Source organism: Pistacia vera, unplaced genomic scaffold (assembly GCF_008641045.1).
Source record: "Pistacia vera cultivar Batoury unplaced genomic scaffold, PisVer_v2 Contig197, whole genome shotgun sequence".
Classification (NCBI taxonomy): Eukaryota; Viridiplantae; Streptophyta; class Magnoliopsida; order Sapindales; family Anacardiaceae; genus Pistacia; species Pistacia vera.
In genome coordinates this window covers 182,041-196,595 of record NW_022195998.1, presented here as the reverse complement: position 1 = coordinate 196,595, position 14,555 = coordinate 182,041, and the positions used below count along the sequence as shown (strand labels likewise).

General features: G+C 35.3%; 1 protein-coding gene across 2 annotated transcripts; it reads right to left on the bottom strand.

The window, feature by feature from the left end:
• Positions 1-4,851: 4,851 nt before the first annotated feature.
• On the bottom strand, positions 4,852-13,813 carry LOC116128145 (kinesin-like protein KIN-UB). Of its 2 annotated transcripts, XM_031413832.1 has the most exons (19): positions 13,516-13,813; positions 12,876-12,976; positions 12,603-12,725; positions 12,135-12,320; positions 11,693-11,914; positions 11,402-11,555; positions 10,539-10,688; positions 10,148-10,236; positions 9,798-10,001; positions 8,957-9,079; positions 8,240-8,374; positions 8,009-8,140; positions 7,480-7,594; positions 7,283-7,375; positions 6,526-6,651; positions 6,262-6,387; positions 5,694-5,837; positions 5,410-5,538; positions 4,852-5,320 (listed from the first exon to the last, which is right to left on the bottom strand). In XM_031413832.1, exons 1-19 carry the CDS (start codon positions 13,697-13,699, stop codon positions 5,160-5,162), a joined length of 2,697 nt encoding a protein of 898 aa, XP_031269692.1. In that variant the 5' UTR covers positions 13,700-13,813; the 3' UTR covers positions 4,852-5,159. The 2 variants fall into 2 exon arrangements, with proteins under 2 accessions (XP_031269692.1, XP_031269693.1); XM_031413833.1 differs by lacking the exon at positions 13,516-13,813 and having other exon boundaries at positions 12,603-12,779.
• Positions 13,814-14,555: the final 742 nt, after the last annotated feature.

Here is a 14,555-nt window from a genome sequence, read left to right as displayed (position 1 = left end):
GTTATTATTGACTGACACTGTGATTGTGAGGTTGGTGGGTGGGTGTATGGCAAATCATCACTTGAAGAAAGGAGAGTGATGATGAGAGGAATGGGCTTAGGGTTTTCTTGTCTGTTGGTTTATCATTGACTGGTTTAGGGTTTATTATAGTAGCTGAAATGAGCATTGAATACTGGGTTACACGTGCACTGCTCTGTAAAAGCTCTTTTCCGAGGCAGCTACACTTCCATATGAAGGCAACTGACAACCAAGGCAAACACACCTCAAGCGTTAAACTCTCTCCCTTTCTCTCTCTCTAAAACTGTCATTCATCTCTAGAGAAATAAAAGAGCTCCTGCCTGAGTGAATCAAGCAGTGAGGTAAGCCATGAAATAAACACTTTGTCTTCATTTCGAAACCCTATATAGATTTTCTGGTTTTCCATATTGATCATAGAACTCTACTACCAACATTTGCTTGCTGCTTTGAGCATTATTTCTTTGAATGTATGTGATGGCTTGAGCCATTATTACGTCTCTTGATTATAGAAACTATTTTCTTTCTTTTTACTTTTACAAGGTTTCAAACGACTTATAAATTTTGCTTTTCTTCTTGTTAGATCTTTTTAACTTTAAACAGTATTGTTGCGTGTTTGTACTATATTAATATTTTCTTCTGCTTTGCACTTTTCCTTTTCTTCTATTACTGTTGCTTATGTTTCCTTGAATATTTAGTAATTTCATTTTTCTCCAGCATTTATTGATTATTCAATATATATCCTAGCTCATTAATACTAATAAGGCTCATACTTACATTTTTCCATGCTAAACGAATTTCAATTTTTTGTCATTGTGTGAACTTGTGCCTTTCACTGCAAAGTTTTATGTATAATTCTTCTTTCACAAAAAGAAAAAAAAAAAATAGAAATGCTGTATCAAATTCTAGGCGAAATATATATGTTTTCTTTCATAATTAAGCTTCGTCTTGCTACATAGTGTTCTTAATTAACTAGTTTTTGTAGAGTTTGTTTATCTTTGCAGAATGCTTTATATAACTAAATTTATATTAGTAAACTTCGTGAATGTACAAGGTTTTAATCTAAAAAAATAAACATTAAATAGTGTGGTGTGGGGTCTGTTACAAGTTGGAAGTGATAATTGGGTGGACCATATGTCTAAGGTGGCTTTAAGAAGATGATATATATTGAACTGGTTCTTCATGATGAACATCTCTATCTAGCTAGGTTCTTTGAACTTCACTTCAATGATTACCAGTACATATGAAGCATTAAGATACTATTTGTACACTCATAATTTTTCCCTTTTTCGTTTTGCTTTATTCATATATATCAAAACCCACCACTTTATAGCTTACCACATTCCCCATCTCTGCAGTTACATAATTGAAGTTGAATGCTTAGAATCTGTCAATGCCCTGATTTAAATGTATCAATGATGTGGACCCTTTGTAGGCTTTCTGGCCTAAAGTTTACCTATATAATTGTCTAGCTTGTCATCTTTCTCCTCGTTCTCCCCGGAAAACAATTGCTGACCATTTGACCATAGGTTGCTGAATATATATACTACAGAGGCTCACGGCTTTAATCACACCAAAACTTGTTTTGTGGTTACGACCTTTATTGGGATAGTTCATGTATTGCGTAGTCATAATCTGTAAGGAAAATATGATACATGGAAACAATATGAAAATTAGTGTCCACGTTGGGGGGTTGAGGTCTTGCTCTTGCATGCAATACGATTGAAGAATCAGTGGAGGTGTATTCTTTTCCTAGGCAGCTGATAATGATTAATTTATGACTGTAATATTCTAGGAAACAGCACAGAAAAGTTATTTATATATGTCGGATGATCAGATAGTCTATATTCCTAGATCTAGTGTTGGTTATTAAAGCTGTATCATTGAAGAATTTGAGCGAGTAAATTGTCCATATTGTTAGTAAGTAATAGTATTCCCCCATCACAACGAGCATTTACAAATTACAATAATCTATTTTTCTCAAATTTTGGAAGCTAGTAACACAGCACTTTTTGCAGATTGCTGAAATATAAAGCTTTTCTTTTGACATGCTGGTTGAGGGTTGAGGGTTGAGTGATGAACGTTAAGCTAATTTTCGCTTCTCATGAGTTGGTTGTTTTGACGTTACAATTATTGCTATAATTGGCACTTAACTTTGGCTTGCAGTTGCACTGTAACTCCAAAACTTCTACTTCAAGATTTAACACGAAATTCACTGTCAATTACGTTTTAAAACCCAACCGGGGTGAAACCCGGTCCCGGGTTGACCGGTCAATTCAAATATTCAACAAATACATCCCTAAAAATTACGTAAGTCCTTATAGGTTTAAAATTTAGTAAACACACCCCAAATACAAATAGTTCGTTGACTGGTTGGCGGCGATGACACCCCAGATGCAATCTCAATCGTCCTTTGAGCCCACTCCCCTTAAAATATACCCAAGATCTGGCCGAAATATGTTCGATTTCGACCAGATCTCATTGACGCCGGCATCGGCATTCTAGGTCAGATTTCATTAACGTCGACAACCCTCCCCATCACCCAGAAATTACTCCCCTCTTCCTCCCGACCAAAACCCACCTCACCCCACCCTTGTTAGCCTTGCCAATCACCGACAAAAGCCGGTTGTTGTCGCTGCCAGTTTTGTTCGATTTTCGGTCAATTTACTCACCAGAAATCAACGTCGTCACCACCATTACATTCACCGACACTTTCTCTTCAAAAGCCCCAACATCCTAGCCGTCAATTGTTCGCTGATCATCCTCCCAAATCTTAGGGTTTTGGGTGAATAAGAAAAATATAAACCCAGCCCGTTGAAGCTTTCGGTCCCCCGTTGAACCGGTTAAATCGGCTGGGCTGAGCCTAGAGTTTTAAAACATATTTACAACTAAAATTATAACTAATTAGAGCCACACGAATTCAAAAGATTTCTGGATACGTACTTTACTATTTGACTTATTAAAATAAACATATTAGATTTAAATTTATATCTTTTTTTTTTTTAGGTGAAATCTTAAGATCAGATTAACTTTACCATAAACTTTACTGCATAGTAGAAGCTCGCTGAAACATATATTTACGAATTAATAATCTTGTAACAACAAAGCTACGGACACCGAAAAACTTGTACTGAAATTGTGTATCGGCTTACCTGTACCAGGTCTCTGATTTTTTTAACATTTTTTTTCTAGTGAAATTTGGACGGCCGTTCACTCCCATGGACTCTTGTCCATATTATATGGACAGGGGTCCATATACAAGGGACGGTCGTCCCTATTTAAAGGACGCCAATCCCTAAATAAAATACAATTAAACAAATTTGTTAAACATTAGGGACGACCGTCCATCCATTAGGGACGACCATCCATCCATTATGGACGATCGTCCATTACTTTTGGACGGGCGCCCACAAATAATGGATGCCCGTCCTTGACCCAAATATGGAAAAAAAAAAATATATATTCAACTCATGCAGTTCATTTTAAATAAAGCTCATGCAGTTAGTTTGAGTAAAACTCATGTAGTTCGTTTTAAGTAAAGCTCATGCAGCTTGTTTTAAGTAAAAACCATTGTGGACGGGCGTCCATAAGTAATAGACGCCCGTCCATTCTTTATGGATGGCCGTCCAACTTTTATGGACGCCAGTCCATAAATAATGGACGGGCATCCATTACTTAAGGACGCCCGTCCTTTCTTTTGCTTTAAAAAAAAAATAAAACAAAGGACGGCCGTCCATAAATGGTGGACGACCGTCCCTTTATTATGGACGGTCGTCCGTAAGGGTTGGACGGTCGTCCCTTATGTAAAGGACGGTCGTCCCACCCTTATGGACGCCCGTCCTTTACTGTAATCAAAATAAAATAAAATAAAATTGTGTTTTAGATTAAAAATTTTGGGGAAGTTTCAAAAATTAAAACACGCAACCACTCACATGGACTCCGGTCCATATTATATTATTAAAAAAATCAGAGGCCTGATATACGTAGGCCAGTACACATTTTCGGTGCAAGTTTTTCGGTGTCAGTAGCTTTGTTGATCTTGCAATAGCGTAAAATTACTTTTGTAATTACGGCCTGTACATAGTGCGAGATCAAAGGCCTAACACTAGCCCGTTATCTTTACAAAACCATGGGTTTAATAAAACGGACAATATTACACTTACAATTCAATCTCATAAACTTTCTTTCGTAATTTTAATGAAACAACTTACTCTATCCAATTACAAACTGACCAATTATAAGCTGTAAATTTGTAAGAATGGATTGTGACTTACGTGAGTCAATCTTTTATTGTAATACAGCCCAATTCGTTGTATCTTATAATGGTTAATATTATCTTATAAAGTAAGGGGAAAAAAAAAATTCATATGAAGCTTATAAAGAAAAAAATAGGACTAAACACTACCCCATCAACTGAGTATAATTTTAAAAATTATTATCAAATATTTAATTCATTTAACAAACCTAAAATCATAAACATATGAAGGCGACGAGGAAGACCTATCTTGGGTTACCAATAATAGGCTATTCAATTTTTTTTTTATGACCATAAATGTCCAGATCAGTTTACACATATCTTAACTAATCCCCAAAAAATCAAGAACTATCAATTAAATAAAAGTTTTAAATATCACCCTTATTAGTAGTTGTGAAAACTTAAACTCAAGAAACCATATTAGATCTTTATCTTGCTCCTTTATCGTGAATTTAAAAGAACATATTGAATCATTCTTTTCTCTTTTAACATCAACCACCCCAGTGGTGGTTATATTAAAAAAATTTCACTGGTCTGGTTGGAACTTGGAACTAAAACATAATTACTTGCACTCTACTGTTTTATATAAATCAATTTATACAACAAATAAATAAAAAAAAAAAAATGAAACTTGCATTCTAAGGTTTTATATAAATAAAATATACAAAAAAAAAAAAAAATACCGGAACACGAGGTGACATTATATGTGCAGAAAAATGGCGAGTTGGCAACTGGATTTGGTAACTTAGTGAAAATGCGATAAAATCCAGGCCTTCGCTTCCTTTAATGCCTGTACAGCGGTACACAGGAAGTTTCCGTTCATCACTCCGATCCTCAAAGTGTGGGCACCAGAGAAACAATCCAAAGAAGCCAATTACTCCAATAATAATCAAAAGTCTATCCGTAATCGCCGCATTTCGGCTTTGAAGATGGGACTGGAATTCAGAGTCCGATTAGCAAGACTTCTTATGTCATCTCGAGAACAATCCCGTGAGATACGTACTAACTCCCACAAGGCACCTCCACATATCATGTCCTTTGCATTTACTTCTGAAATTTTGGAAAGAAATTAAAGTACTTTTAAGGAACAGGTCTCCAAGAATTTGAATTTCTTCAAAGAAAAAGGCAAGTAAATTTACCATGCTGCGCTAAGTGACAGAGCGCAAGTTCAAGGTGTCGTCTGATTGCCGCGGCTTCATCGTTTGCATTTTGTACAATCCATGGAAGTGCGCCATCTTCTATCAGCAGAGATCTGCCACTTTTTATCCCTGTAGTGGTGCAGCATATAGATATATATCATTACCACAAAAAGACAATATTTTGGCATCAAAATTATATTTTCTGTGCAACTTCCGACCATTAAAATAGATTAATTCCAACAGTTAAAACCCAAAAAATGAAATGCGTTAGAAAAATGGTGAACCTTGAGTAGCGGATCGGGACTCGCATTTTGCAAAGTTAGCAATTCCTCGTGCAACTTGGGATAGAACATCCGGGTGCCCACATCTCACCATTCCCAGCAAGGCCCTAATTCCACCTTCCGATCTCAGCTTTGTTTGAAGCTTATCTATGAGACAACAAATAAATAAATAAAATTCCATGACATAATAATTGTTTGAAATCAAATCAGAATCAACGAGCAGGTTAAAGAATAAAAAGAACTAGAAATCTCTTCTTGAAGCTGAAACAATACATCCACAAAGAGGGTGACACATCTTTATAGGCCACATTTTCATGCCTTCCATATTCTAGCAAAAGAAAAATTATCAAAAAACTAAAATTTCATATTATGTGCAACCAATAGTTGATTATAAATTGTGTCAGAAGTATCTCTTCGACTACTGCAATCAATTCTAGAAGGGCTCATATGCATATCCCACCACAACGAATTACCAAAAGTTCTTCCCAGTTTACAACACCTAAGCAGTTCTATAACATGAATGACAGAAAAGATAAGAAAACAAAAGAGTTGACGAAAGAAGACCATATACCATTGCCGCATAAATTAGCAATAGCTCCAGCAACCATTCGTAGAGTTTGAGGATCCTCAGCATCAGCAGCGGTAATAGATAACAAACTGATTCCTCCTTGTAGCATTATAAGTTCTTGATTAAATTCTGCAAAGACAAAAAGAAGCAACAATAATAGAAAATTATATTGAAAGCCAGATGAGATATCAAGCCTGAAGTGATGATAAAATAAAGAAGAAAGCCCCCTTGTTCTTGAAGATAAGACAAGAATCAATTTGCTATTACCATTCATTGCAAGATTGGCAATTGCTCCTGCTGCTACTCTGCGAACAGTTTCATCCTCAAAACTTCTAAGAAGCATCAGCAAGGAAGAAAGACCACCAGCTTCAACAATTTTTTCCTGATTTGTTTCTGCTCAGTACATGGCAGCACACATCAATTCTTGCAAAATTGTAACAGAGTTTTAAGTGAACATAGCAACATACATTTCTGATAGTCATGTGCATAATTACATATACTCTCAAAACATTTTTGTCCTCTTTCAAGTAATAATGTTCTCCAAGAATGAATAGCACAATACAGTGGGATGGGTAGTTTGGCTGAGACACTAAAATCCCCAGCTAGCTGATAGGAGACATTGGCAATAATGATCATAGCAACAATGATGTCAAAACATATAGCTCTGAATAATAACCGTGCAAATATACAAATGATAGAAGAATTTCCATAACATATTATCCTTGTTGTTAAAGAAAGAAAAAGGGGTAGCATATTAGTTGTCCATTCACACAAATAGAATGATGCATTTGCTCAACAGTAAAACACCATAATACACCGTTACAAGCACTCCACAGATGTATCCTGAACTAATCTGCTAGAACTACTACCCCAAAGTTTCTTAAAAAAGTTTCAACAACAAGATTCAACTGCAGCAACCTAAATTCATAAAACTTGAGAAGCAAGCAAACATCTCAAATTCTACAAGGGACAGCACATCAGAGCAGATAATTAATAACAAGGTCCCAGGAAAAAGATTACCCACCTTCAGCTGCTAGGTTGGCCACCACTTTTACAGCATGAATTCGTACATTGGCATCTTCTGACTCAAGTAATGCCAAAATCTTTTGCAACCCCACTGTAAAATTCATTAATACAGAAACTATAAGAAACATGTGCACTTAACATGGTTGCACTAAACATGGCTTTAAGTGATACTTCAAAAAGTAACAGATTCACAACCTTGTTCAAAAAGGGTAGTAATTGGTGCCTTCTGTCCATTCCCAGTCTCATTGTATTGAGAATGTCTATCTGAACCCGTACAAGCATTTCCATTCTCACCAGGACATCTTCGCATCTGTAATTACAAATTGAGATAAAATTTTGCACACAATCCTGTGTTAAAACTTAAAAGGACTATGATGGACAGTGTACATATGCTTAAGATTAATATTCATGCATAATATGCAATTTCAGTTATCCTATGCAAAAAGGTATCTTACACAGAGTGGGACTTTAATGTTTTTTATTGGATTCCACAAGTAAGCCAACTATGGAAAAGCTTGAGTTCTTCTTTTATTTCCTCCCACTTTATGTTTGAGTTACAAGAACAATGAACTTTGCCCAGCCACCAAATCATAATATTACTAGATAATGTAATGGTTAAATGTTCAACTACTCTCAAATTAGATCAAAAGAAATAATATCATCATCATCAATTATATGAACAAAGAAAATCATGCAAGCATAAAAGGATCACAAAATCAAATACCTGCTCAGCTTCAAAAGTCAATTGCATTAATTGGCTTCGTAGTATCACTATTTCTTCTTCAAGTTTCTTTTTTTGATGTGTCTCATCCTGTAGCATTTTGTGAAGCCTTGAAGTTTCCGTATCTTCACATGACTTAAAAACAAAAATAATCCCTTCAATATGGTTCAGAAATCAAGAAAAGACAAAAACTTAATTTAAGAATTCTATACAGTTCAGAATAAGAAACAATACCCCCGATTGCATATATTTCCCGAACTGACTCTTGAGCTTGTTGAGCTCCTCTTCAGCTGCCTTTCTCATATACATTTCATTTTGAAGCAACTTTCTGACCTCCGCAACTTCCTCAGCAACAGAAACTCCAGGCACCTGTAGAATATCAAAATCGAAACATAACCAACCCATCCAAAAATGATGGCAAATTCATGTAAATAGTGAAAAAGTGGTATACATAACGCCAGCACATTCACAGCAATGCAAAAGCCAGTGAAATGCCATTGCAGTCCAAAGATCCTCACATTCACAGATTCATTTTAAAAGCAATGCAATATATGCACATTATTAAATATTTAGGTTGAGGGAGTTAATATTTAATCAGATCTATAAACAATTTACATAGAAAAGCATAAATTTTAACCTTTATTCATGGGAATTTGCTAAGCAAAATGATTAACAATGTAAAGGGCCTTGAACAAGCTAACAGATAGCACTTTAAAAATGTTGAAGAAATTTTAAAAAAAAAAAAAAAACAAAAATTATCAACTATCTACGGCTTTGGAAAATATTTCTCTACGAATAATAGGTTACAGCTTTAACCAATATTTCTCCTATATTTATGAAATACAGTGCCTATATTGAGCAATGTTAAGGCTTGCCTGGCTAAACATAATTTTGACAACTTTTTCAAACAACCAGAAGAAAGAGGAAGAAATGTCTCTAGAGGGAGCATACCTCTCTATTATATCTATCACTAATGAAGCCATTACTTTCTTGCTTCCGCTGATTTAAAACCATCTTTTCCTCCAGCTTCTTTACTGATTCCATATACTCCATCTGGCACTTCAGTTTTTCCTTCTACAAAAAATGATGTGGAAAAAAATTAAACTGTGTAGTATTATACGCGCATTCACCCGTATATAAGAACTGAAACTATTAAATAACGTCAAATGGATGTTATGTGAAATCATCAAAATGAACGCAAAGACAGTGCCAACTTTTATAAGAAAATAATATATAAAATAAATGAACAAACCTCCAAGGCATCAGCAAAATTTCTTTCAACCTCAGAAATACGACTCTGAGCTTCTAAATTTATTCTCTCAACTTCATTGTCAAATGCTTTCTGTTGCCTTTCATTTTCTGCTATGAGCTTGTCCAGTTGTATTTCAAGCTTTCTAGACAAACTTTTATAATCAAACTCTTCTTTTATTTTTAACATATTCTCCACCTTCATAGCCTATAGGAGATGAACAACACTACCATTCATCATTCACACTGTCTAAGAAATATTGCTTACAAACTTTAATTATCATAAACATATGGTAGCTTGACTGCAGACAATATGCAGCAAATACACTTAACNATATACTCCATCTGGCACTTCAGTTTTTCCTTCTACAAAAAATGATGTGGAAAAAAATTAAACTGTGTAGTATTATATGCGCATTCACCCGTATATAAGAACTGAAACTATTAAATAACGTCAAATGGATGTTATGTGAAATCATCAAAATGAACGCAAAGACAGTGACAACTTTTATAAGAAAATAATATATAAAATAAATGAACAAACCTCCAAGGCATCAGCAAAATTTCTTTCAACCTCAGAAATACGACTCTGAGCTTCTAAATTTATTCTCTCAACTTCATCGTCAAACGCTTTCTGTTGCCTTTCATTTTCTGCTATGAGCTTGTCCAGTTGTATTTCAAGCTTTCTAGACAAACTTTTATAATCAAACTCTTCTTTTATTTTTAACATATTCTCCACCTTCATAGCCTATAGGAGATGAACAACACTACCATTCATCATTCACACTGTCTAAGAAATATTGCTTACAAACTTTAATTATGGTAAACATATGGTAGCTTGACTGCAGACAATATGCAGCAAATACACTTAACAATTCTAAAAGAAAAACTAACCCTCTGCCCAAACAATATGGTAGTGGAAGTCTCTCCTCGATGACGTGGAGATGGTCCAATGGTCACAATTAATGAGGTTCTAGCTGTTCCTGAAACACAATGACAGATTTCAAGTGAGACATAGAAACAAAGGTAATCAACATGGAAAAAATTTGATGCCTCATAAAGGAAATGTTATGAGGACATGCATATAGAAAAAACTAAAAATTGGGATCCATGGTATAAAGGCCTGAAATAAAATTCGACTACAGAACCAAAATGTGCAATAGGCCAGACAATTATTAGATTAACGATTTAACACAAGCACATTTGTAACACAGAGCATCTCATGAACTGCTTGTTCTGGTCATGTTGAAACCTGAGTGACTTACACATACAAAAGGCTTCTCACCTCCGAATGAATCTTTAAGCAACCTTGTAAGTTTTGAATCACGCACTGGTACATGGGAACTATTCTCTGCGAGAGCATTTATGCACTTTCCTAATGCACTAAGTGAGAGATTAATAGACTTGGCTTCCTCCAACATATGCCCCTCACTTCCTGCCAGAAGAGGGAAGAGAGTCAAATTCACTGCAAATGTAGCTCTAACTCCTCAAGCACAATGACCAAAATCAAGATAAAGCATTTAAAAAGAAACATCATGCAATCATAGAAGTCCAAGTTCACAGGAGAATAAATGTCAACCAAGAGGCAACAATTAATAATCAGATTTACATTTCTGGAACTTTCTGATCACAGGTGTCTTCCGTTCCTATTTTGAATATTCTGTGGTCTTGCAGTGATCAAGACTGCAGTGTTCACACAAAACTTTCTTCTAAAACAATTACTTCTAGAATTTCAAATTATTAACTAAAGCAGCTGACTGGAAGCACTTCTAAATGTTTCTGAATGCCACAGAAGTTCATTAACTGTCACAGCGTTCTACAAGTATATAACAATAGTATAATTTGGTCCAGAAATATCTCTGAAAATAATAGAATTAAGACTGACTACTGAAATTTCTTAACAATCCATCTCATAATAGCACTACAAACATGAGGGTCTGAGTCACACAATTCAAACTCCAAAAATAGTTACAATCAAGAAAAGCATGTATAGGTTGGTCAGATGTCTAATTCCTCTCCCAATCTCTCTCAAGTGGAAGCACAAAAAGGAAAAAGATAGCTCTAAGGAAAATCTTGATATAAAAGAAAACTTTAATCTTAAAATAAAAAATAAAAAACAAAAAAATACCCGCTAGTTGTATTAAGCACCTGACTTGTGAACACGTTCTGAACCTGCCAGATCTACTATAACCAGTTTGCTTCTACGTACAAGTGGCTTCGAAGGTTTTACCAAGTGAGATCCATTGTTAGTTTCACTTGAAAGGGCTTCATCTCCTCCTATGACTGACCTCTTAACATGTATCTGAAAATAATTATAAGTCAATGTTTCCATAAATAACATAGATCTCATAGGAAACATATATGATCAAATACCAGAAACTAAAATTAATACAATGGCAATTAGAAATAACAACATAATGGTGCATAAGTATCACTCACCATCAGAATAGCATGACTGCGTGAAGATTCAGTGTTTAATTTTGTATTAGCAGCAATTCGGTGAGCTTCCCCCAGTCTCAGCAATTCCACAAAACTTTGTTGGTCCCTAATCTCAACAATAGTTGCCCCAGGAAGTGAAACATCGCCAGTTTTTGGATCTTCCACAATAGAGATATTATCATTCACTGGATTAAGGAGATCCTGGATGGTCTCCATATAAAGCTACAAAATTTATTAAGAACAAATTATTAGAAAACTACAAGCCCAGTGGGACATATACATAGAACTTTTGATGTTATCAAAACAAACTAAATAAAATAAAGGATCAAAATTGATAAACTAGTACTAAAAAATGGGTCAACAATGAAAGAGATTATAAAGTTAAAAGGTTCAAATTCAATAACAGGTAAAATTCAGTGTTACATGATAAGGGCCTAACAACCTGCAAATACGAGACACAAACAGAATCTGTCTCCAAAGAAATATCTGCTAAAATATCCTCCATTGACCGGACCATGATTCCACGACAAGAAGTGTCTTCCCCTACCAGTCGACCAAGTGTAAAAGTTTTCCCAGTGCCAGTCTGACCATAAGCCATGACAGTCCCATTGTAGCCATCCAGAACACTCTACAAAATTATAAGGCACAATTAGTTAAATGCTGCATAAGGCATGATGTATCTACCTAGAGACATGGCACAATTTTAAAGCTGAGAAAAAAAAAGTAAAAGACTCATTAGTTTCAGATGATAGAAGATAAGTGATAGAAATGGTCCAGGGCAAGCCAACTCATGCATTGTTGCATGATTTAGCCATGTACACTATTGATAAAGAATAACTAGCTTGATCAAGAAATATTTAAAAAAAAAATAAAAAAATAAAAAAAATTAAATACACCAAACATAACAGACCTCCACAACTGGCTTGGCAACAACTTCATAGACACGCTTCTGCGATGCAAATTCTGTAAGAACCTCATCGAATTCATACGTGTCAGAGTCCCAATTGTTCTTTCGAAGTTTCAACCTCTTAAGCTGAGGTAGAGCAAAAACCCAAAATGATTAATGGCACCACAACCAAGCTATAACCTAGCACAGAGCTCAAAAAACCATCTATAAGAAAAACAAGTGAAACTTTTAACTGCTACCCAAAGTTAAAAGTAACTAAAGTGAGAATAAAACCACCTCTGGCTGCAGTTCCACACAGTCGGCAAAATCTGCATCTGCTACCAACTCTTCCGCATTTCGAGGTCGCAATCTCACAGCCACCCGTACTCTTCCAGGTACTGCCCAGAATACAAAAGGAAAGCAGCAAGTTGAAGAGTTAAAAATCCCACAAATTCCATATCTCATATTCATTGCCTTCCTTGTATGTAACATAAACCCCTAAGTTCATCATTTTTTCCCTCTTTTTGGATCAGCAAAGAAGTGAATCTCAAAACCCTTAATCAACTTATACCTAATCAATCACCAAAATACAACAATCACACAACATATGAATTATAAACACGCCTTATAGCCAGTTTTATGGTTCTTTTACAGTCTTCCACAGTTGCATCTCCAATGAAATTAAATCATAAACAAAATTATAATGTAGCCATTAAACTTCATGGCATTTGCATCGAGTCTATTTACACGCTCATTAAATTGCATAAACGAATAGCGACTAGCAAATAAGCTTCAAAATCGCAATATAAACTCAAATTAAAAACAAACAATATGTATCAAGATTCTTGAACCCTTACAAATGTTAAATACAGAAGCAAGAACATATCAATTTATATATAATTGATTATCTGTAGTCAGAAAGTGCAATGTAACTGACCTCCGTCATTTCCGGCGGCGAAAGATGATGGACTGCTGCGGCGAAGAGCCGATCCCGGGGACTGAGATGGATTAAGCCTAGATTTGAAAGAAGATGATTTAAAATTTGAAGAAGTCGCAGTGATTGGCTTGACAGCTCCCTTCTGAGTCTGAAGAGTACCGTTTCTATAAGCAGTGGAAGCCATAGTCGGTTGCTAATTGTAGTTAAAATACCTTAGACATGGGAACATATACAGAAGCGAAGAGAAGAGAAGAGAGGAATGAGTGTTAGATTTGGGGGTTTTCGTTGGATTCAAACTTCAAAGTTTCAAACAAAGTAATTATGGAGGAAGGGACCCACAATGTTGGATGAGTGGGAAGAGACAGAGTCGGTCGCAGGATAGTGGGTCCTAAATCCTGATTGATGGAATATTTAAAATTACTAAAAAGTTGTATTCTTTGTCGTTATTCCTTATTCCCAGAACTTACTGTTACCATGCTGTGACTGTGTAAGGTAAGGGCCAGTCTCGTGGTCGTGTCATGAGTCATGACTCTCTTAAATAGCGCCGATATGTTCTGGTTGCAGTGACTAGTTCGGCGATTTTTACGTAATTACAAAATTATCCCTTCAAATACAGCCAAGTAATTCTGATCGTTATGTGAACACCGACTTTGTAGTGTCCACCCATCTCACACATGAACTCCACTCATAAAAGTGTACATATTTTTTAGGGCATGTCATGTTCGTGTTGAGAAAAATTAGGCATAATCACGATTAATTATTAAATTTATGTAAATATAACTTTAAATTATTTACTGATATGAATATAATTCATAATTGATTGTGTATTAATTCAATATAGTATATTAATTAAACAAATGTTGCTCCTGCTTGAAGAGTTCAACTCATAAATTTTGCTTTTACTCTTAGCTATCAATCAAAATCACAACAATATGACTTGACTAATTAACCTATGATAATCCCCCCGCATCAAATACGGGCTTGGTTTCCTTAAATGGCAATTAATTAATAATTAGAAGAGAAACTGTGACCCAATGGTT